General features: G+C 30.6%; 1 protein-coding gene across 2 annotated transcripts; it reads right to left on the reverse strand.

Moving 5' to 3' along the window:
• Window positions 1-6,398: 6,398 nt before the first annotated feature.
• On the reverse strand, window positions 6,399-23,071 carry LOC145313529 (tubulin alpha-1 chain-like). Of its 2 annotated transcripts, none has more exons than XM_080152972.1 (18): window positions 22,887-23,071; window positions 21,985-22,066; window positions 21,027-21,068; window positions 20,595-20,658; window positions 20,356-20,395; window positions 17,945-18,004; window positions 16,843-16,950; window positions 16,310-16,438; window positions 15,872-15,964; window positions 15,431-15,508; window positions 14,758-14,849; window positions 14,342-14,390; window positions 13,825-13,907; window positions 13,197-13,250; window positions 12,034-12,166; window positions 11,239-11,348; window positions 10,723-10,787; window positions 6,399-7,144 (listed from the first exon to the last, which is right to left on the reverse strand). In XM_080152972.1, the coding sequence occupies exons 1-18, from the start codon at window positions 22,893-22,895 to the stop codon at window positions 7,074-7,076; spliced, it is 1,362 nt and encodes a 453-aa protein (XP_080009098.1). In that variant the 5' UTR covers window positions 22,896-23,071; the 3' UTR covers window positions 6,399-7,073. The 2 variants fall into 2 exon arrangements, with proteins under 2 accessions (XP_080009098.1, XP_080009108.1); XM_080152982.1 differs by lacking the exon at window positions 22,887-23,071 and adding an exon at window positions 22,685-22,712.
• Between the last annotated feature and the right edge of the window lie 1,665 nt (window positions 23,072-24,736).

Below are 24,736 nucleotides of genomic sequence, written 5' to 3' on the forward strand. Positions count from 1 at the left end.
AGAAAGAAAAAAAAATTAAGAGGGGGAGGATGCTGGTGTTTTTATGCTTAATCTCTGTGGAGTGCCATAACTTTGCAGGCCCTATACATACTATAACCTAAACCTGCAAGGCTACCAATTACCCAATATAGCCTAACCTAACCTGACCTAAAATGGTAAACAAACAAACGAAAAACTCTTCACCATCTTTTCAGTTTCAATATGGGGGGGGGGGGGATCTACAATCAACAAGGCACTTTATGGGAACTGTCCTTTAAAATCTTATATTCAAGCAGATTCAGGTATATAGTCGACATATTAAATGTCAACACAATTATTTCAAGTTTACCATGGGCAATGGATATTGACATAATCATGCAGTGCATGTGAGAAATGCATAAAATCATTCTTTCAACGCGTGAAAAGCAAAAAAAATGTATTTCCATAAAAAAAGGAAATATTAAACAGATATATCAAAGAGGATTTCTTTATGAAGTAGTTTTTTTTTATTTAATTTTAGTGTAACAATAAAAATTTTCTTAAATGTTAGCAAAATATAACAAATCATTTGCTACCAAATTTTCTTGAGACCTCTTTAAAAAAAAGTAAAAAAAGAATTTTTTTTAAGGGTGTTCGATCCCCTCCCTTACTAATTTCAGTATAAGGAATTTTTTGTGGAGGTGGGGGGTACTCATTTTTTTCGTTCTTCTTCGATTTCTTTTGTAGGGGTGTGGTATACTCCCCAAAAATAGTTATAAACTTTCCCAGGACCTATGTGTAGCTACCCGGTAATTGGCATATCAGTTAAGCAGTTAGCGAGATCCTTCGGTAGAGACAAACAAACAGGCAGACATCCTGTTACTTATTATAAGGAAAGGCATACGATACAGGATGTACAAAATAGCTCAGATGAATTTGAGTTTCCGATTGTGTACATATTTTTATCATCCTATCTCAATATTTACTCCTAGCTAAAAATGCTTCAAACTTAAAAAAAAATTAAGATTTGAAAATTAAAATTTTGAATGTATAATGTATAAATCGTTTATACATTATATCGCTTTCCCTTTGACCGGAGTAGCTGAAAATAGTTTGCAATATTTGGGTTATCTGCTGTACAACATCGGAAATTAGGGAAGAAATAGGCAATAAATTTTTAGTTGATCACAAAATAATAAATATGTTCTTCATAACCCACTAGACAACTAGTTGTATAGATAGTTGAAGTTGAAAGGGAGTTCTCGTTTGTAATAATTACGTATTTGAAAAGTACATTTTCTCTGACTTAATGAACATATGCATAAAGAACGATTAAAAGTAATTTTATTCAGATTCAAATTTTAAAATAATGATAACCGGACAAAGGGTTAAATCTACTCTATTTTAAAGTCTTGGACAAATTAATTATAGACCACCCTTCAATATTTTAAGGTGTAATATTAAATCTTTTAGTTTAGTACATCAAACCTTTTTTTTATTTATAAAACATGCACTTTTAATGAAAAATACGTAGATTTTAGAGATTCAAAATAAAACACAAAAATGAATTTTAAAGTTCTATTTTAACTCTGTTATTGCTGTGCGGAAAAGTTTTGTTATTAAGGTGGTATCTCTGCGAAAAGTGTTCTAACAATGAAGAAAAAATAAAGTAAGACACAAACAACATGCATAAGAAGTAGTTTTATGTATGTTTTATGTAAAATCTCGCCTACAGATAAAGCGATCACTACTCCGTTTAGGAAAATCGCCCTAGCAATCATTGTTTTTTTTTTCTAAAATCATACCTAAATTGTATCATATAAGTTTTAGATTCTAAGACAATATAACATGCCTGAATGAACGAACCGACCCTAATTAGAGAAAAATCGTTTAAAATAAAAACAGTTGTTGTAAAAAAAACTGTAAGATAAACAAACACTCTACTTCTTTTACATACAAAATATAGCTCAATTGAATAGACATCTTTGTTGAATGCACAAAGTCCAGCAAACTATCTCTGCATAAAATTTAGACCTAATAATAAATATAGATATTTATAGAAGAAAAACAATTCACGTTTTATTTTTCTATTTCTAACTTTTCTATTACAAATATTTTTAAAGTTATACTGAAAATAAACTCTATTTCTTTGTCATAGGCGTGTAGAAGGGTGTCAAAAACGCCCTTAATTAAAATTTGGAAGGCCATTTAAAACTTCATTTTATTCTTATTTTGGTATTTTGTCTATTAGATTCTCAAAAACTACTTGGTTTGGGATCTGAAAATTTTGTAATATCCCATGACAGGGTTTAGTTTATTTTGTGATTACAATCCTCTCAAACCAGATTTCAATGAGAATAGTAAGCATTGGTAGAATAATACATAACCTTTCAAAGAAATATTTTAATTTATGAATCCTCTATGTACAATTTACTACGTCTATTATGACATCATAGTAATCGATTTAGTATTTCTTTCTTCATTATTTTTATTATGTAAATTAATTGTTCCTTCCCTCCTTGATTATTCGCTTTGCAAATATAATTTTATATTTAACTTGAAAGTGGCATTCAATAGTAGGCTGGAAAATTTTAGATATTTTCTATTTTTGTCTGATTTCTCAAGGTTTTAAGCTTATAAATAATAAAAAATATAAAAGTTAAAGATATTTTTTTCCAGTTGGATTAGAAGCCCAGATCCCTCTGGTCCAACAAAACTAGTTTTGATCTTATAATTTTTCATTTTAATATCCACAGAAAGCTGTCTATAATACAATTGATAAATTACAATTCTTTCGTGTAATTTCCCCCAAAAAAGGTTGTTTTAAGTTTGTTAAGACATTAAGAGTTTGACATAGGAGTAGAAGGTACTTAAGTTTCGGGATTTGGTTCCAATATAAAATTAATTTTAGCGATTCAACTGTGATATGTTTATAATTTATTTTCTTTTATTGTATAAAAGTAATTGTAAAGAAGCTATGCTACTGTAATTTATGCATTTAAAGTTAAAAAGGTTGTCACTCATTTGGATTCAGTGAAATAATGTTTGTTGCATTTACACACAAAAAAAGGCGGTTTCCCTCAAAGTGACTTGTTGAGCACGGAAACAAAAAAAACAGGCTGAATTCAAGATAGATTAGGTACATTGGGTAGCCCAAAAGATTTAGGTCAGTTAAGAGTAAAGGCCCCGTTGGTTTAGAGATTCCATCTGGGCATTAAAACTTATCCCCCACCCCCTTACTTTTCAATTTTTTGGTTTATCATAACATTAACACAAAATAGAAAATAATACAAATAAATATCTATATGTATATAAATTCTCAAGTTAGAAATAATTAAAAAGGTGAAAACCGAAATAATATAATAATGGTTTTAAAATGACGCATTGCTGTCAATTTAAATATGTGACCAGGGACAGAAACTAGGATTGAGGGGTTAAGACAATGGACTATAACGTCCCCAATGATGACAAACACTGATATCCCTATAAATAAATAAAAATATCCTAAGGGATGAAACTATAGACAAGTTTGGAAACTACAAATTTAGAACAAAGCAAGTAAAATTCAATTAAAGTATCCCAAGATATTTAGCAAACGGAAAATATATCAAGATAATAGAAATTTAGGTACCAGTGTAATTTACAGTCCAATATCACAATCATTCCTGTTTTCAACCCTATGCTTGGTAGCTGTACCCGAATAAAATCAATTTGCAGCACAATTCACAAACGCAGCTAGCAGTCTAATTAAACAAACTACTAATTACTTCTCAATTTATAACCATTAATTTGTTTAGTTTAATGATAATCTGAGTAGTTAGCAAAATAAGATTCGAATCATAAAAAAATATATCGGAACTAAATATAAAAAAAAATGTAGAACATTTATCTCTTTTCTGCCATGTGACAAAGTATTAAATTATTAAAGTTTGTGTTGTAAATATTTGTTTATATAAATAAAAGTAGATATATGATGAACATCAGGTCAAAGTTGACAATAAATTAGTACGATTAGGTAATTAGTAACAGATATAAATATGCAATGCAGCTAGAAATTTTAAATTTTGGTTCATTTTTAAAATAATTGGTAAACAAATCGATAGCTGAATTCATTAATTTAATTTATACATCATGACAATGGACCTATTGATCATTAATTTGCATCTATTGCCTTTGGGTACTACAACCAACTCAAATTTTCTAACTAATTTCGGTAGAGGTGCCGAATGTCATTACCTTTTTTTGCTAAACTAGCAGACCAGACCTAAAGAAAATAATATACTTCTTAATAAAGCCGACAATATGCATATGGAGAACGTTAGAGTTTTAAGTAATTTACTCAGCTGCAAAAAAATACATATTTCTGGAAATAGTTATTCTGCTCTATAACTCACTTTCGCCTGTTTGCCTGTCTGTACTTTATGAAAATATCCATTCTTTTAATCTATTTCTATTTCTATCATAGTAGATAATTTATCTTAATTACAGTATGATTGTCATTTTAAAAATAAAGTTTGAAATGATCGATCATCCAATGAAAGTACATCACGAAAAAATTTATAAACTTTCTAACAAGTATAACAACATTCCTTTTTTGTGATACAAGATATTGATCATAGACATAAAGAAGTTCAGGTCTTGAATTTGGTAATGCAATTTTTCTCCCACCTAGCTCCTGCCCTTTTTAAACACAAAGACAAGTCAATAAATATTTTACAAAGTTAGTTCTAGGGTAGTCTTACTGTAAAAGTAATGCTGAATTATTGATAAGTTTCCTACGATTTTATGACATATGAAATCATGGAAATGCAATTTGAATCTATCAGAAATAAAATGATTTCCAGTATCAAAATCGGTTCTTAGTCATACGGAAATATCATGTATGGCATCGTATTAAAGACAATTTTCCACGATGATAGAAATAAAAATCATAAATTAATACTAGTTTTGTTAGCCTGGACCTTTGGCTCCTCAGGGCTAACAAATAATTTTGCATTTTACTATCCGCGGAAAATACGATACGATAAATAACTACTGTGGTTTTCTGAACATAACCAAACATCTAATTCAAAATTAGATTGTTTTATTGATTTAGCGAAAACCTAAAAGTGAGTTATAATTTTCTATTTCAGTTTTATTTACCAATAAAAACCTGATACTTTAATATGAAATTCGCATACGGCAGAATAAAACTTAAATTAGTAATTAAAATTGGGCATCTGGCTTTAAAATTTCCTAGCTAACCCATGAGTTAAAGTTTCCTACAGTTCACATATTTCTATGTACGAATAAGAAAACCCTAAATACTAGGCTACCCAAAAAAACTTATAAGATTTGGTTGGTTATTTCAAATTTCCTAAATTTTATGATAGAAAAATAGATAACAAGGATGGCAACATCCATAAGTAGCGAAGCATAAAAAATAAAATCATGGATGGTAATATGTACAAGTAGATTTGAAGTGTATTTATTAATTGATTTATTGGAGAAAATAAACACGAAACCCTGTTTTATTTGTATAATGATGACGGTCAAAGTAAATTACATAAAAGATGCTCATAACAATGAGAAAAATTATTTTGATAATGATATCCCAAAAAAGTTTTAAAACTTTAAAGGACAGGAAATTTAATTTTGATATCTATAACTAAAAAAATTTTGAAAATCGAACCATAAACACCAAAGATATGGAGAAAAATGTGAAAAATACAAAAAAAAGCCTAAAACCTACTTAAAGGCAGTCTGACCGTCATAGATGTTTTCTTTAAACGACTGGAAATTTAATTTAGATATATATAACTGAACAAATTTTGAAAATCGCACCATAAACACTGAAGATATGGAGAAAAATGAGAAAAATACAAAAATAGCATAAAACCTGCTAAAAAGCGGTCCTACTGCCATCGATGTTTTATACTTAATTGTGCTCCTTAATGATGGGAATGTTGTCAAAAAATTTCAGCTTTCTATCTTTTATAGGAGCTGAGTAAATCCAATTTCCCCCATAGCGTTACGGACTGACGGACTGAAATATAGAGTAGCTTCGCTACTAAAAAATAAAAATATAACGCACCTAAAATAATTGAAAACAGTATGGAATAGATCCAAAATTTGCACATAATACTTGATTAATTCGTTGACGCAAGATTATAATTTTCCACGCAATTTACAGTTGGTCAAGCACGTTTTGAGACACGATAGTTCTTTTTTTGTAACGCTGCTTCTTTATAAGCTACTAGCGGCGTAGTCCCTAGGTGCCTTTAGGGACTCTTGTTGGAAAGGCGCGGGGCAAATACTTTTCTGACGGTATAGGTAACCTCCCTCAAAATAGTATAAACTCCGGAATTATAAAAGATTCACCGTAATAGAAAAACCTTAAGCTAGAGTTGTCTAGATATAATCCTGTTACTTTTATATGAGGATAACTAAATACATAAAAGTTTTTACAAAAGAAAATTTATACTTTATCAATTATTCAATACAATTATTTTCAAAAAGCTTCGTTAGCATTAAAGAAAATTTTTTCTTGTTTATTACTATTTTATTTGTTTTGTATTTGAATTTGTTCACAAGAATCCTAACATATTCTTTAAACTTTTTATTGTTTTAAACAATTGTTATAGAAAGTGTTGGTGATTTTAATCATAGTGTTTGTCGAACACTGAACACCTCCCCTTATTTTTATATAAATTGAAATAAGTTCTGTTGATTTTTTTATATGTCTAACTCCTACAGGGGTCCCTAACACTGAAGGGATAGCTAGTACACAATAAAACCTAACCTAACCTGTCACAAAGAAACAAACAGAGGAAAAACTACCCAGCCTTATTTATTTTCAATTTATTTCAATTACATCCCTTATCAGCTTTTAATTGCATGACTAATTATTCATAAACATGAAAAGTAATGAACTAAATCTAAAATAGAATAAATATATTGTAAATTAATTTTAAACAGCCAATGATTAAAATTATTATAATTATTTTATCATTCAAAATCGAATCTGTTTTTCTGTACATTTTATAAAAAAAAAAAAAAAAAAAAAAAGGATCAAATTTTCCAATTGCGTACATTTTTGTCGAATTTTAGTTTTATTTAGCAGAAAGGCGAATTATCTATCTAGTTTGATAATCTTCATATTCTTCATAATCAGGACTATCCTCTGAAACTTCTTTGTAGTCAAGTTCTGAAAATATAATATAATTAGGCAGGTAGTGTTCTATTACATATTTATATTCTTTATAATCAGGACTGTCCTCTGATACTTCTTTGTAGTCAAGTTCTGAAAATATAATATAATTAGGCAGGTAGTGTCCTATTACATATTTATATTCTTGATAATCAGGACTGTCCTCTGATACTTCTTTGTAGTCAAGTTCTGAAAATATAATATAATTATTTAGGCAGGTAGTGTCCTTGTACATATTTATATTCTTTATAATCAGGACTGTCCTCTTATACTTCTTTAGTCAAGTTCTGAAAATATTATATAATTATTTAGGCAGGTATTGTCCTTTTCCATATTTATATTCTTCATAATCAGGACTGTCCTCTGATACTTCTTTAGTCAAGTTCTGAAAATATAATATAATTATTTAGGCAGGTAGTGTTCTATTACATATTTATATTCTTTATAATCAGGACTGTCCTCTGATACTTCTTTGTAGTCAAGTTCTGAAAATATAATATAATTATTTAGGCAGGTAGTGTCCTTGTACATATTTATATTCTTCATAATCAGGACTGTCCTCTTATACTTCTTTAGTCAAGTTCTGAAAATATTATATAATTATTTAGGTAGTTAGTGTCCTTGTACATATTTATATTCTTCATAATCAGGACTGTCCTCTTATACTTCTTTGTAATCAAGTTCTAAAAATATAATATAATTATTTAGGTAGGTAGTGTCCTTTTACATATTTATATTCTTCATAATCAGGACTGTCCTCTGATACTTCTTTGTACAGTGTGTTTTTTTTATGAGCACTTTTTTGAAAGCAATTTTACCCCACTTATAGTTATCAGAATTTAATGATTAATGGCTTATTTTCTTCGTTTTTTAAGGGAAATTAAGAAACAACAAAAAAAATTACAGTTTTTGTTGAAAAAGTACAGTAAAGTTGAAAATTAAAAACTTAGGTGTCAACATATAAAAATGGTTTTAGCGCATTTTTCTTAAAAAAATGGATTTTCTGTAGTCGACTTTGGGGGGCCAGTACTCCCTCCCTGGTTGAGATATGACCTTCAAACTTTGATATGTTCTAGTACATGTCCCTAATAGTATCTGTATACATTTTTAGCTCTATATCTCAACTTTGAAGTGTTTAGCAGCCATTCTTGCAAAAGGTTGATTATTTGAGCATAAGAAAAATGCGCTAAAACCATTTTTAGATGTTGACACCTAAGTTTTTAATTTTCAACTTTACTGTACTTTTTCAACAAAAACTGTAATTCTTTTTGTTGTTTCATAATTTCCCTTAAAAAACGAAGAAAATAAGCCATTAATCATTAAATTCTGATAACTATAAGTGGGGTAAAATTGCTTTCAAAAAAGTGCTCATAAAAAAAAACACTGTAGTAAAGTTCTGAAAATATAATATAATTATTTAGGTAGGTAGTGTCCTTTTACATATTTATATTCTTCATAATCAGGACGGTCCTCTGATACTTCTTTGTAGTAAAGTTCTGAAAATATAATATTATTAAGTCCTTTTACATATTCATATTTTTCATAAACAGGATTGTCCTTAAAAAAACTTCAAAGTTCAAAATTTGAAGTCAAAGAGTTTGAAGTTTCTTGAAACGAATCATTACCTGCAGGATCATTCCTAGAACATAAAATTGTCTTGGAACTTGTTTTACCTTATTTTATCAACTATTGTATTAGGTTGAAAGAAAAAAAACTGAAATTATTTGCAAACCAAATTTTAATGCAAGTTTTTAAAAAAAGGCAAGAAAGAATAATTTTGTGCAATTTGATAAAAACAAATTCATTATTTGCAGAAAAGTTTGAAGGTAGAGTAAGTAAAGTACAATAAAGTACAGTTACCAAGGGCGTAATCAGTGTTTCCTGAAGTAATATAACTTACCCCCCTCCCCCCCTCCAAAAAAATCAAATTTTCTCAACCACAAAACAGTTTAACTAACATGGCCAACATTCTAAATAAGCCTTATATTGAGTGTCAATAGTGTCATATCAACCTCTTGACCCCAAAACCTCAAGTTATTCCTCTTCAAAAAAATAAATCATTTACTTTGAAATGAAAACGGAAAATTATTAGAATAACTAAAGTATTTGGCTATTTGTCTTTTACATCAACCAATCCGCTCAAGATGCCCTCAACACCAAGGGCGTGGGTGGATGGGTTGAAAATCAACCCCACCCCCCTGGAGAAATGCTAGTCCACGCCAATGAAATGATACAATTATATTTTTGTCCTAAATTTGAAGTAGAGAATAATACATTTTTCATGAAATCCTATCATGCAAAAAAAGTAAATGTCATTTGTTTGATTTAGTTTTTTCAAGAAAACACGTACGGATGTTTAGTAATAAGGAAGACAACAAAAACAAGAGGGACATACAAACATTTTTTGTGACTGTATTTTAAAAGCGAAGCTTTTCTATAATTATGGTCGGTCCGTCCGTCCACCCGAGACTGATAGCTTTTTATCGTTAATTTAGGCATGTTAGAATTGTCCCATCGATTTCAAACTTTGCATGGTGATTCCTGTAGTAGTTAGGTACGATTTAAAGCTTAGCAACTCTTAATCATTACCAGAATGTCCGTACGTCTATTTTAAACATGTTGATTTTTCTACTTTTTTAACAAATAATTTTTATGTGATCTAATTATCCGTTTGATCTAATTTTTGGTATATTGATTCCTGTGACAACAAATTACAATAATATAATTGAAGCGACTCTATAATCAAGTCCTAAAAATGTAAGTATGTCCATAAACATTATCCTGTATCAAGCAGTTTTTCAACAAATTTACTTAATATTTTGCTTCGACTGGTATACTTCTCTTATACTCAGTTCTGACACTATACAGGTGTTAATGTCCGTTTGTTTTACCGTTTCAGTGCTTCGCTTTTATGGATCTTGTCATCCCTATTTAATAAAGAAGAAACATTAACTTTCAAAAATCATGGTTCCAGGACATTAACAAGAATGATAGCATCCACAAGAAGCGAAGCTCAAAAAGGCATATCATTGGTCAACAAATGCTTATCTTACATTAATCGATATATTATTACTTGGATGTTGCATCAGATTTTTATGTACTATACTGAAATAATGCTCGCAGCTGACTAAAATAACGATTACCCCCTACCCCCTACTGGATTAACAAACTGGCCAATAAATAAACCTAAATCGACGATAAATTATCAACATATCCTATCCTATATCCATTATTACATCATACAGTAATCTACTAGTATAACTGTTAATATTGAAAGTATCTGAGAAAAAAACATGTGTCATTTCATTTACGTTTAATACAACCCTTTGATTACACGGCCATTATCTGAGAAGTCTTAACTGTACATGGTAATGAGTTACACATGTTTATGGACCAAGGCATTTCCCCTACACTAACTAATTTGTCGAACTCTTAACATAGCAGTAGTAGGAACCATTTTTAACGTCTTTAGTTATGACGCGGTGTCGGGCCAAGATTCGAACCTATCACCTCTCCGACGACGAGAGTGTGCCCTCCGTGTAGAGCCACGTTTACGGGTTATATTTAATACATACCAAGAGCAGCCAAATCTTCTCTGGCTTCAGTAAACTCTCCCTCCTCCATTCCTTCACCAACATACCTAAGGTAGATAGATAAATAAATAGTAATTTATCGCATCTTATTAAAGACAGCTTTCCGCGGATATTAAAACAAAAATATGTCAGCCCTGAGGAGCCGTAGGCCCGGGTTAACATGATTGTTATAAATTTTATGATTTTATTTTAATTTACTTGGAAAATTGTCCCTAATATGGCTGAGCACCGGTTCTAATCCAGCGGATATTAACCGGCTTCAAAACCATACTGGAATTTTAATTATAGTGTAGAACTATAATTAGTAATTGTCCTGGTGGGTTTCATATTTCTTATTTCATACTTTTATACTTCTTTTTCCAATATTCAAATACAAAGCCGTTATATGGTAAGGGCGCAGCTACTAGTATTATTATGAGAAAATACTTTAACATAAAATATATTTCCATCAAAGTCTAATTATACATAGAATAAGAAAGCAGAAATGAGATATAATACCAGAATACAAAAGCCCTCTTTTGAAACATGACATCAAATTTGTGATCTAATCTGGCCCAAGCCTCACACACAGCTGTCGTATTTGTCAATGCAGTCACTGCTCGTTGCACCTAGTGGAAATAAAATAATAAATATCAGTTAAAAAATTTAATGTAAACTTTACTTTAAGTTTAGGAAGGAGTCGTTTTATCTCAGAGAAATGTAATAACCTGAACTTAACAATCAGGCAACATTTCTAAAAAGCAAGTACAGTCTTGTCTTAATGGATTTGTTATTAAACTTTGATCTTACATCAGATAAGTATGGACTCAAATAAAGTGAAACTTGTAGCTGGCACGAATAAAAATCTCTCCCAACCTCATCCACCCTCTTCACCCCATTTTCTCCCCATTAACTAGTTGAAAGAACTGAACAATAAGTGATCTCCATACTAGTAACGAAAATTGACGACAATTTTTTCTCGGTATCCACGTATATTTTGATTTTATATGAACTACAATGTTGGGGTATAGTCACTTTCGTAACATCGCAACTTATGGGGCGATTCTTAGTATTTTTCACAGTAGCTTTTCTCCTATTTTTAGCCCCTGCGGGGCCAATTACCTAACCCTATGAGGCAATCACCTAACCCAATATAACCTAACCTAAAATAAACTATAAAAAGCCATTTTAAAAATACGACGCATCGCCCCTCATGGGGCGATGTTACGAAAGAGACTATTCCCCAATGTTGTATAAATGGGAATTATGTAGGACACTGACACTCATCCGACTACTTTATACTGCTCTGCTCACCTTAGCTAGATCCCCGCCAGGAACCACAGTTGGTGGCTGGTAGTTGATACCAACTTTAAACCCAGTCGGGCACCAGTCAACAAAAGTGATGCTCTTTTGCTGTTTTATCTTTGTTATTGCAGCGTTTACATCTCTTAAGAAAAAAAATTTAAATAATTTTCAATTGAATGTTTAGTAATGTAGCTTGACCGAAGTTTGTCCGTCTTTTAACCCTTACAGATCGGTTTTTTCAATCTCATTTTTTTTTGTAGGTAAGATGGAGTGCTGTGACTTCATGACTTTTTAAGTTTAGTAATTATACATCGGCAAGAGTTGATTTTATTAGGATATCTGGTCTGTGTCGGTCGTGGTGTCCGGTCAAAGTCGGTTGGGTAGCACCAAAATTAGAAAAAAATTCTAAATAAATCTTAATTTCTACATTATGACTTTTGTGTATAAGGTGAAACCTAAAATTTTTTTTTGAATACTTAGATATCAATGACCTTCTGAGAAAAGTTGTGTTATGACCGTTTGACCGCTCCCTGACCTACTTTATGACCGATTTTTGTCCGGCTTTTACTACAGACATATATCATGAATATCGTGGCTTCTATTACAGCTAGAGACCTATATTTTTTTTTAGTAAATCCTTGAGCAACATCAAACAGATAAAAATATTAATTGGCGCCGCCAACCGCCGTAACCGCCGAAAATGGCGGTTTCCGTTATTTGCCGTTTTTCGGCGATGATCAGAAAAAGTAATTTTTTGTTATGAAAAATAAAAGTTCGTCCTAAAATTTGGTCATCCCAGCTGCAAAATTGGCCGCTCTATAGCTGTTTTAAAATTTAGCGGCTGGCCGCTAAAAAGCGGCTAAGGAGCGGCCTGGCCGTCATGACTAGAAAAGGTAATTTTCTCTAAAATTACACATGAACCACCAGAAAAAATTTTACGTCTTTATCTGTAACAGGAGCCAAGATAGAGGGGGGGGGGGGGCTATTAAGGTGGGAATTGGGGCCCGAGCTGTAAGGGTTAACTTGAAATAAAACATAAATGTTGCTCCTATAGAGGGCTGTAGCCATGTGTAACCCATTTCTATTGATACTATTCCTACAGGGCTTATTAAAACTTTATTTGTGGTCTATATCAATGAGAGGGAAACCGCCATGGATAGCTGAATACTCACCTTGGCACAACATCTCCTCTATACAGCATACAAATGGCCATGTACTTTCCTCTCCTACAATACAAAAATTTAAACACATAGATTTTAAAGAAATTTAAATATTTTCTGTTGCAATTTCAAGTCTTTATATGTATATGATTAATTTTTATCAACTACATAACCTTTTCAATTAATCAGTGATCATTATGGATAAGACAAGAAACGACAAATTATCAGCAAAATTAAACGTTCTTCTATTATATACATTAAAAGTGTTTGAGCCAACGAGAAGTATAGCTCAGTTATAATCTGTTGGTACAAGTGTAATTTATTTCAAATATCACCCTCCACCCTGAAACTAATTTATTAAGAAATATATTGAATAAAGACGACATATTATATGACTATAACTCATACCAATGGATATACTAGAATACGTGGATATTGTGACTGGGGATTTTTTTATCGCCCATTTAGTTTGCTATACTTCTGAGAATTTGGTCAATACATTCCTCCTTGGTTAAAGATTGGGATGGAATAAGAGGAGGCGGAGGGGGATATCGTTATACTAGCCAGCTAGGAGAATCATTTCATCAGGGTATGCAAGAAACTCTTACAATAGCCATGTATTTTATATCCATTCTCATACCTGGGATCACATTTTACCATTTGGCTGCCTGGCTCAAAGCATGCTGATGTTATTTCATCAACTGATATTCTCTCATGAAATGCCTAACAATAAAAACTGTTTTTGATCAAATGTCTATTTGCAAGTTCGAGTAAAAAATATTATAACACCATATACTTAAATACTTAACATTGCATTACTTTTTCATTTAAAAATTAAATCAAACGAGGAGGGTCGACTTCCACCCTTCCCCTTCCCGTAAGTGTTTCTAGAGGCTTGTCGCTAGTACTTTATACTTATATTTTGTTACTAGTGGCTTTGACCCAAAGTGATGTGCCTCGAATTCAGTGTTTTGGTTGGCTTAAGAAATTTGGGGACTTTTCTGAATTTTGATTTTTTTCTCATTATGTTGAGTGTACAAACGTTTCATCCACTAATTGTAATCTACAGAAGGAGTAATTTTGTGTAACATGATTGGGGATGTTAATTAATTTATCGGCAATTATTGTCTTATCCCTTTAAATCAAGTAAATCCCACCTTATCAGCAGAAATAATAGGCGCATAGGTAACCAAAGGAAAGTGAATCCTGAAATTAAATTAATTGGTATTTATAGCTTTATTTTTTTGGTAAACAAATAAAATATAATTATATTTAAATAAGGGATAAGGGATTCTGAGAAACAATTATAAGTGAAAAAATATCCCAGCAACCCACATCTTTTTCCCCCTCCTTCTTCTTACCCACTTCCATTGCGTTACAGCACAAAACAAGTTCCACGACAATGTTATGCCAATGAAATATCTAAATTTTCAGCAATTTGAAATAGAATTAATTTACAGCCTCAAAGAACAATTTAAAACTTTTATTACTTTGAATTGTGTAATATTAGAAAAGGGAAAAAAGATATTGAAATATGTGTTTTCAGTTTATGTTTATCTTTCTGCAAATCCACCTGGGATAAGGAACCAAATTATGTTGAAACTCATTCAGATCAACATTCAGAGCTCCTTCAAATCTTAGAGAGGCTGTTACGGATGATACTATCTGAAAAAATAATAGATTTATCAATCTTAAAAGCAGAGGGATAGGTCTTTCTTTAACCCACGAATAAGAATTTTAGGACCACCTAAATAGTATACAAGTTTTTCTCGGAAAAAAAACTGTCATTACCTTTTGTTCAGTTTTTAAGTACATTTTTTAAAATAATCATAAGAAACAAATTCCTAAGCATCATTAAACCTCTGGTGGTTTTGCAATCCAAGAATAAATGAATATTTGTCAATATTCATTACTTAACAAATACTGATATAAATTATTTCTTTTCATTTTTTGTGAATAAACAAAATAATAGTTTTAAATATTTGTTAATTTAAGAAATGACTATTCTAAAATATAATTAAAGCTAGATCTTAAAAGAAACTTATTTATAGGTTATGTATATGTATATTTGTTTATGAATAAATGCTTAGCTGTAAGGTTTTTAAAACCCTAAAAAATATTTTCAAATTTTCATTAAATATTTTAGTCGTAAATTACTAAATAGTACTTCAAAGTTCTTCAACTAAAAATGACTTTCTATCAGGGTGGGTTAAATAAGGCAATATTTTGGTTCTTCTTTTTTTTACCTGTGCTATAATCCTGTTAAGATTTGTGTATGTAGGCCTGTCTACTCCGAGGTTGTGTTGACAAATCTCATATATAGCCTAAATAATATAAGGAGTTACATGCAATTCATATTAAACTTATAATATTAACTTTTTTAGATTATTAAATAGCCTAAATATGTTTCTTAAATATGATTGTAAACAAGTAATTGGTTGTCTGCCTGTCTGTGTGTAGCAAGGGATCTCCCTAACTGCTCAGTTTTCATTTACAATCAAGCTTCTTATTGGACCGGTGTATTAATTAGTGTATGTAGATCTGTCTTCTTTTTGTAGGTTGTGGTTTTTTGTTGTCCGATTTGCCCAATAGCATACACTATGTTTTGCTTCTACGCTAAAAGTTCGAAATAATGAAAATGCAAATAAAATTTTATATTACATTTTGAAAACAAGCGATATTTATACCTGATTATCAACTAAAAAGCAAACATCAACACTCTCCAAACTTGTATGAGTTGATAGTATTGCGTTGTAGGGCTCTACTATAGCTGGAGCCATCTAAATAATTAATACTATCTAGCTTTCCTAAATGTTTTAAAGTTGTTCTTTTTCATTCATACATATGTATAATGATCAGATATTCAGGAACGGTTAAGGGTGAAGGTACCCCTACTCCCAACTACCATGGGGAGCGGGGCAACTCAAAACCTGTACTTTACCTGTTAATCATGCATTGTAATAATCCTTTAGTATATATTGTCTTAGTTTTAATGCAATAAACATATCTTTCTAACTTTGCATTGTGTTATTCTCTATAATTTTCTGCTTTTATAGTAACTCGTTACTTGTAATATATTTGGTCTATTTGAACGTGTCACCACTTCACATATATGAAAAACATACCTGGGGTGCTGGATAAATAGCAAACTCCAGCTTGGATTTCTTTGGATAAAGAGCAGACAACCTTTCCATAAGTAGGGATGTAAATCCGGACCCTGTGCCACCACCAAAAGCATGGTACACCAGAAATCCCTGTTGGAAAAATATTATTTTTATATAGAAGCACAAAACTAGAAAAAAACTCAAAACAAATTTTTATTAATATAATCCAATGTTATAGATTATGTTAAACATGGTAAAAAATAGCTTCTCTTAAAAAAAAACGATTAAACACTGGTATTTTGTATTAACAAATGAAGATTTGATAAAAGTCCCCAACATTTTTAAGCCAACGTATAATAGACAGGTTTATAAAATCAGATGGATTTACAGTCCAACATCCCCACCCTTTCTAGTCAACAGCACAGTTTCAGGTAGGTTTCAAACTGATGGTGACAGATAGTTTGAAGAAAAAAATATACATTGCTTGTATATTGTAGAACCTTAAAATGGCATGGTGTTTCCAACAAAACGAATCTCTGTCAAGCTTATTGTACCTGTAGACCCTGGGCTTGTTCTGCCATTCGTCTAATTTTATCCACTGTCAACTGAATCTGTTCTTTGCCTATGGTGTAGTGACCTCGGGCGTAATTATTTGCAGCATCCTTATAAAAATACATAATTAGATTTTATGGAATTTTGTAAAACATTAGATGGAATCACAATTTTAAAGATATTTAACCTTATATTGCAGATCCTTACAAAAAAATAAATGATATCTATGTATCTGTTTGTCTGTACCGAAGGATCTCGATAAAACTAAACTTATATGTTTCTCCTTTACAAGGAAATTTCTCATAGGTTCTGGGAATGTTTATAACTATTTTGAGAGGTTACCTCCACCCTCCCCAAGAAAAATCGCCCTTAGAAAAAAATTACACTACCCAACAATTTTTTTAAAAAAATTCCTTTTTAAAACTACAGTTGAAGAAAGCTGGGAGTACTTTAAGAGGTTTCTAGGGGCGTAGCCGCTAATACAAACATATTACAATAATAGGTAGGTAAATAGTCTTTGAAATTATGTATTCTACTGTTTAAATTAGAACAAATTCGATTTCACTTTAAAGTTTAGTGATTTTATTTGAATTCAAATATTTTAAAATTTCTGCCTATGCAGAGATCTCTCGACTCACTGAACCGAAAAGTTTTTTTTATATATTTTGTGGGAATATATTTATATATCTTCTTGTTCTACCATACCTCTATCAAATTTTCTTAAATTATTGAATACTTTCCTGAACGATTAATAATTTAAATCAAATTAAATATTTATTAAATCTGCATGTCTGATTGAACAAGACAAATCTAGTTTTAAGAAGAAGATTAACAAAGATTTAAGAATCATGGCTAAAAAGGGTAAGAATGGTATGGATATATGAGATGTGCAGCATTGAAATTCAGATTACCATGCAAAGTTAAGACTTCAAGATAATGGTTATGCAATCAAAGAGATAGTTGTTGGAATTTTACTTCACCAAATACCCCGAGTGTTTGGATGACATTTATTTACCCTTAATTGTTGGACCTGACAATAAAATGTCGTGGACAGCAACATCACCCATACGAGGGAATTGAAATGTAAGATTTAAGAATGCAAACCTCTTTGCCAGTGACAAGCTGATCAGGATGAAATAGTTGTCTGTAGGTGCCTGTTCGAATCTAAACCAAAAGACAAATCAAATCTAAATAAAAAAGGAAACTGCTAATATAGCCTAATAAAAATGACGTCATATAACATAAATGACCAATGATAGGCCAGTATACATAGTAATTGACCAATGGTAAAATGTATACTGGCCTAGCAATGGTTGTTTGTATTATATGACGCCATTTTTTAACAGGCACTGTAAGCTGCTTCTTAAAAAGCATTTTTATTCTATTTTTCTACTTTAATCGTTATTTTTTTTCTGAAGAAATTTTAATGGATCAAATGTATTGCATAATGTCAGAAATTACTATATATTATAGTAGCTTCTCTTTAACAAAAATCAATATAAAAAAATCCATTACTTGGCTCCCTGTGTGTGTTTGTTTAGTTGTGTTGGTACACATAGTTATTATGTTATTGGGTTTTGGGGGTCTTTTCATAAGCAAACTTTCTATACAACTATGGCGTTTCTGTCCTTTCGTCGTAACGAATAGCTGAAATCAACAAGAATAACTACAATAGCTATAAGAATGCTATCTAAAGGTAGGTGCTTCATCCCCCCCCCCCCAAAAAAAATGTAGTTTGGGGAGGGATATTGCAGCAAGTAGTTGTTTTATCTCCCCCTCACCTGCTTCCTATTCCCGCTGAGGAAAAGATTACATCCCTAACCTAATTTGCAAGGGAATGGTTTACCCTCCTCCTATCCCTCATGTGCGATTAAAACCCTGTTTGAATAATTCAATAACAATTAGGTAAAATCTAAAAGCTTAGAAGCATATTAATAATTAATAAAAGCCAGACTTGTTCATATTATGAATAATTCATTTTAAAAACTTTGTTGCTTTGTATAATTTAGCTTCGCTTTAAAGAATTATGTTTCCTTGTTTTAATGAACACAAAATATTTTCTATGATTAATAAAAAATTAGTCTAAACCTACACAATTAAACAAACGTATGTATTAATTTCGATAATTACATTTAAAAAAAATAAAATTGGTATAAGTATCTCCGTTGAAATATTTAAATTTACTTTCTTCAAGATATTATTTAAAAATTGAAAATAATTTTAATGAAAACATACCTAGGGTTGAAGTGTCCCCTTTAAAACCGCCCAAAGGGGTAATTGTAATATTATTTCTCGTATTCATTCGAATCCGGTGGATAGGAACCGGTTCTCATCCATACAAAAAAACTATGTCTAGCATCGTATTATATCCAGCTTTCTACGAATATAGAAATGTACAATCATAAGATTAAAACTAGTTTTTTTAGCCGGTGACTTCGTCACCTCGGGGCTAAAAAAACTAGTTTTAATCTCATAATTGTACATTCTATATCCGCGGAAAGCCGTTTATAATACGATGCGAGAAATAACTATTAACAACCCTCTCCCCCTAATTAATTACGGTTGAATTCCAAGTAAGATTATTTACCCCCTCGAAAAAAAAACCGGAAAGAATTCAGGTTGTTAGTGGGGTTGACAATTTATTTAGGTGGGTGGTTACTTAGATTCCCTACGAATAATTAAAACTATTTAGATTAGACAGTATGGCTTCTTAATAGAGTATAAAAAGTTTTTTGGTTTGAAACAAAAATCTTTAAGTTAAAAAAATCAATAAGGTAAACTGTGTCAAATTGTAATTATAATGAACCAAATATAATTTGAAGGTTATATTTGTCAAAGCAATGGATATATTATTGCATGGGTCTTACACCAGATTTCCATGTTCTATAGTAAAGTAAAACAAGAAGCGGGCTGAAATATTTGACTGTCCCCTTCCACCCCTTTACCCCTCATACTGAATGAACGAATTAACTAATAAACGAGTTCCATGTTAGCAAGCTCAGTTGACGACAAATTTCCCCTGTCATAATATCCACGTATTTTCTACATCCATTGTCAAAGCACTCGACATGATGGGGAAATCCAACATAAATTGTTATTATAAGGCTTTAACAACTATCCAAACATTACAAAAGGAAAGCATTTTTTATTATAATAACAACATTTTAAATTGCATGAAAAAATGTAGGTTTGGTTGACATGTATGTAGAAAAAATATGTGTAACAAAGAAGAAATACAATAATAATTGTTTTATAAACTATTTCTTGAAAATTTCAATGTCTTCCCTTTAATTTAAATTTTGCTTCTAAATTTAGTTACTGTTTTTGTGGATTGAAATTTAGGGCAGGTTAAAAACTACGACTCTGTTTTTTTCTCATTATAATTCAAAAATAATGGGGATAAAGTTCTGTGCTCGCTAGTCATGTTTAGAGAAAGCACTGAAAAGTCTTTCCTAAAGCCATACAACTTTTATGAATTAAAAGTTCGAATCCCTGATATGTATCAAAATAATTACCTCGTCAATAACTGATGGTTCTAGATCAACAAAGATTGCCCTGAAAAAAAATTATGATTGTATTACATTATATAAAAAGGGATGTTTTAATAGAAATGTAAAAATTCAAAAGCATATCAAATGATATATATCTGGATTTAGAAGGTTTACAATTTTTAAAGACTTATTGTGAATTTGAAAGATTTTAAAAAAATATTGAACTTTTAGTTCTCATTGACCTATCCTTATACACAGTTTACCTGGGAACATGTTTTCCAGAGCTGGTCTCAGAAAAGAAAGTGTTGTAAGAATCATCTGCAATTCCTAAAAGACACAAAAAAATATGAAAAAATAAACAGAGTAACATGACTTACATATTATTAATTATATTTAAACTTGTAGCTGCGCCTCTAGCATCAAGGGGCTGTGTATCAAAAAGGGCATCAAAATAGCCTAAGACCATCACCAGATCTATATCTCATAATTGAAAAAGCCTAAAATCCCAATAGTAATACCAATTTGAAGCTTCCCTAAAATGGAGATTTGTCCAAATTGTAAGCTACAGACAAAAAAAACCACTACTTTGTATTAGGATACAAAATAAGACATATATATTGTATATAATGGACATTTTCATTTGTTAAACTTGATAACGTTAGAGTTAGCCCAGCAAGCCAAAAAAAATAAATTACCTACGGAATCATCTGAAGGCATCAAACCATCTGGATAGATACCTACAAATATACATTAGTGGGTTATGGAGAATAGAATGAACACATTGCGCTTTAGTACAGATGCAAGGTCGATATTATATCATCTCTTTTTTTCTTCTTTTCATTTATAATTTTTCCTTCTTTTTATCACTGTCTTCAGTTGACCGCATATTTTACTAAAAATAGACACAAACGTCCTTGCTTCTGTAAAATATTTATTAGTTCTAGAACATTTGATCCGTTTTAATTAGAAGGTCAAAATAATTATCATAATAACCATTGATTATTTTAATTAAAAAAAGAAAATATATGTATAATTTTATTCTAATTGGAAAAGATAATACTTATTAAAAAGTTAAATACTAAACTAGAGGTCAATAACTTTGAAATCAATAGAAAGGGAGGCAAAAAGTACATTTTAATGTTTTAAAAAAAAATATTTTATTGAAGTTGAGTATTCGACTTTGTAACAGCTTAGTAGGGATAATTTGCTAGGGATCTGAAGGGATCAGATGATAAACGATAAATTGATGAACAGTCCTAAGGACAATGAACAAGAATGTCATTTGTGTAGTTAATATGTAATAAGTATGTAATTTATAATTATTAGTTAATATGTTTAATAAGTTTCTAGGCCAACGAATAATAAAAAGGTTACAAATTAAATTTTAAGTTAGATTTCCCTCTTGATAAAAGTATTTAAAATCTATTTGTTTTTGTAATAGATCTGTAACCATGGACCTAAAAGCTTTAAATCTTTAATGGGGGGGGGGGGGTAATTGAGGGGTTTCAAAGGACTAAGGAGGGGGGGTGGTCTAATGATATCAAACGTCCAGGCTTTTTTTTTATTTTTTTATTTTTTTTTTTTGGGGGGGGTGGGGGCGTTAAATAACACTTTACCCCCACCTTGTACGTCTATATTTTAATCTAATCTTACCATGTTCCAGGCAGAATAGCTCCCAGGCAGCATTGCCCATCTGAACCCCAGCCTGTCCAATATGGATACTGATAACTTCACGCTACAAATATAAATACATATGATAAATTTGATAAAATGTATCTTGATCATGAACTTAATTAATGTAGATTTATCTTTTTATTATGTTTTAATTGCAATGTACAATATATATTACTTTTACGGAGTAGGGTGAGGATGGAAGGAAAATAGTTAGACATAACCTCATTATTGAGTCAATGTGCAATTTACAATAGAAAAAAAACCTTCAAGCCCTTCATACTCCTTTACCCCATCAAGTTCAAGAAACCTATTGACAAAATAACCTGTACACGCCACTGGTTTGATATACTAATGATATACAAATGTTCAAGCTACATAATATATTTTGAGCAAAGTAGACAGATCCATAATGATCTATTCATAGTTACCCGGGCAGAACTGATTAGGATTTAGGTTGTCAATTTTTTATGCCCAAATAAATATGTTTATGTTTATTTTATCAAACGTTTGACACAATTTTTATTTTCTTATTGTTATCAGAATTTTATGCGTTTTGGTTAGTTAACTCTTATGAAGTATGTTGAATATATTTAATTGCAAAAGGTTTAGTAAATACTTTTATAAATATAGTGTTAAAATTTAATTCATATATTGATTAAAACACAATATGACTTCAAACCTGCATATTTCTTATGTAACTGTTAAACAAATTTTGATTCGATAAGTTTAAACTATATTAATAATTGTCAAAATAGAGGACGTTATACACTAAAAAAATCAATACAGAAAAATAGATGTGCATGACTGTAATTATGCACGATTTAAATACATTTGATATAAAAAAAATGTTTTAAAGTCCCTTAAAAATTAAGAAAGATTACCATTCTCATTTTGAGTTTTAAATCAAGGACGTTTCCTTAAATAAAAGTAAGGATCTAAAAAATTTAAACTGTTGACTCTTAGTATGGTTTTTTATAACTAAAGAAATAGAAAAGAACTCCAATAAAGTATTCATACATTAAATGTTACGTTAAATGCTCTAAAACACACACACACAATCACGCACACATACACACGTAAAAGAGCGTAAAACCTCGTTCTACAGGTTTTTTTATTCAAGGCCTCGATAACATTTTTAAATGGTAAGCTACTCTATAATTTTATTTTATGTACTTCTATTTGTATTTCTATATATTATTTGTATGATTTTAAATATATTAGTGGAGAAGATATAAAAAAGCTTAAAACCGCTCTGGACACTAAGTGAAGCGTCTATAAAATGGAAAACTCTATCGCTTTATTAGTTACTTAAGATCTTAACTTCTTTTGCATTTTTAAATTCCTTTTATTGTCTTTTTTCATACATTTTATGTTTATCTCATATGGATGTTGTCATCCTTGTTTATTAACTTTCATTATCTACCTTCCTCATTAGTTCTTGGTAACCCTGTAACCATCTTTCTATCCTAGTAAAAAATACTCTCTATGTAATTTCTCTCTTATTGGTATGACTATTAACACATAGACAACAATTAAAGAAAAGCTTTCTAACTAAAAAACATTATTTTAGATTTTTACATGATTATGTAACGTAGGGTGTTCTCTAATTCGTTGGCTTTCAAAGTTTTGGTAGTTTAATCATCTTGGTTTTACAATTACATAATTACCATTTATTAGAAAGGATTTTAACCTAAGGTAATTTAAGACAGTTAGACTTAAGTCCATCATTTGATAGACATAATATTAATAATTCTTTTCTTTTCATGTTTTGAAACCTGCGGCACATGTATGTTAACAAGTTGGCTCGTAATCAAAAAAGTGTCAGTCTTGAATCTACACTTCACCGCTACATACTAGAGACGTTTAAATTCTACAAATTACTCATCATGCCACTTTAAAAAATCAGTTGTTTTGTCCTATTTAATATTTAGATCTTAAAACATTCATAAAAATTTCTATACAAGACGACATCTAAACAACCAACAACACTATAAAAATTTAATCTCGTAATTGGTAAACATATTAAAGGGTGTAGCTCATCTAAGGAAGGAAGTAAAGGAAATATGGCATGCACACTTTAAACCAATGTAATATTATATAAAAGGAGCACTTTTCAACTTTTATTAGCGCAGGTATTCTATAACTGAGGACTTCCAGGTTTGCTTCATTACATCATGCTTAATGTGGTCATATTTATATTTAAAGATTTTATTACAGAGATGCTTCGCTTTTAACATTATACCTAATGGTTCTAGGAATTAATATTACAAAAATCAAATTAAAAAAAATATTATAAACCATATCATTCTTTAAATATTATTTTTATCATTTAACTAAGAATAAAACAACAATTTTCATAAGAGAGTTTGCATATTGAGTTTTAAAATCATTTATTCTATCTATATCCCAAAACTACACCTTTACCTGTGTAAACTTCGTGAAAAAGTCTAATGTTCTATTACATGATTATATATCTTAATATTTTGCTTAGTTTGGCTTGTAACCTTGTTCATAAAAGATTAAACTTAGCTTACAAAATATACAGGGTGCGCCACATAAAACCGGACTTTTTTCAAACGGTCATAGCGTCAAAACTACTTGACCAATCAGGACGTTTGACCCCAATATATAAAGCTTAGGTAATGACCTTTTAGCACAAAAAATCTTTGGACTAAGATGGGCTCGCACTCCGAGCTGGCCGCGCTTATGTTTAACAAGGCAGATTCGAAAC

This window comes from Acartia tonsa, chromosome 1, assembly GCF_053477335.1.
Source record: "Acartia tonsa isolate MP-2025a chromosome 1, ASM5347733v1, whole genome shotgun sequence".
Taxonomy (NCBI): Eukaryota; Metazoa; Arthropoda; class Copepoda; order Calanoida; family Acartiidae; genus Acartia; species Acartia tonsa.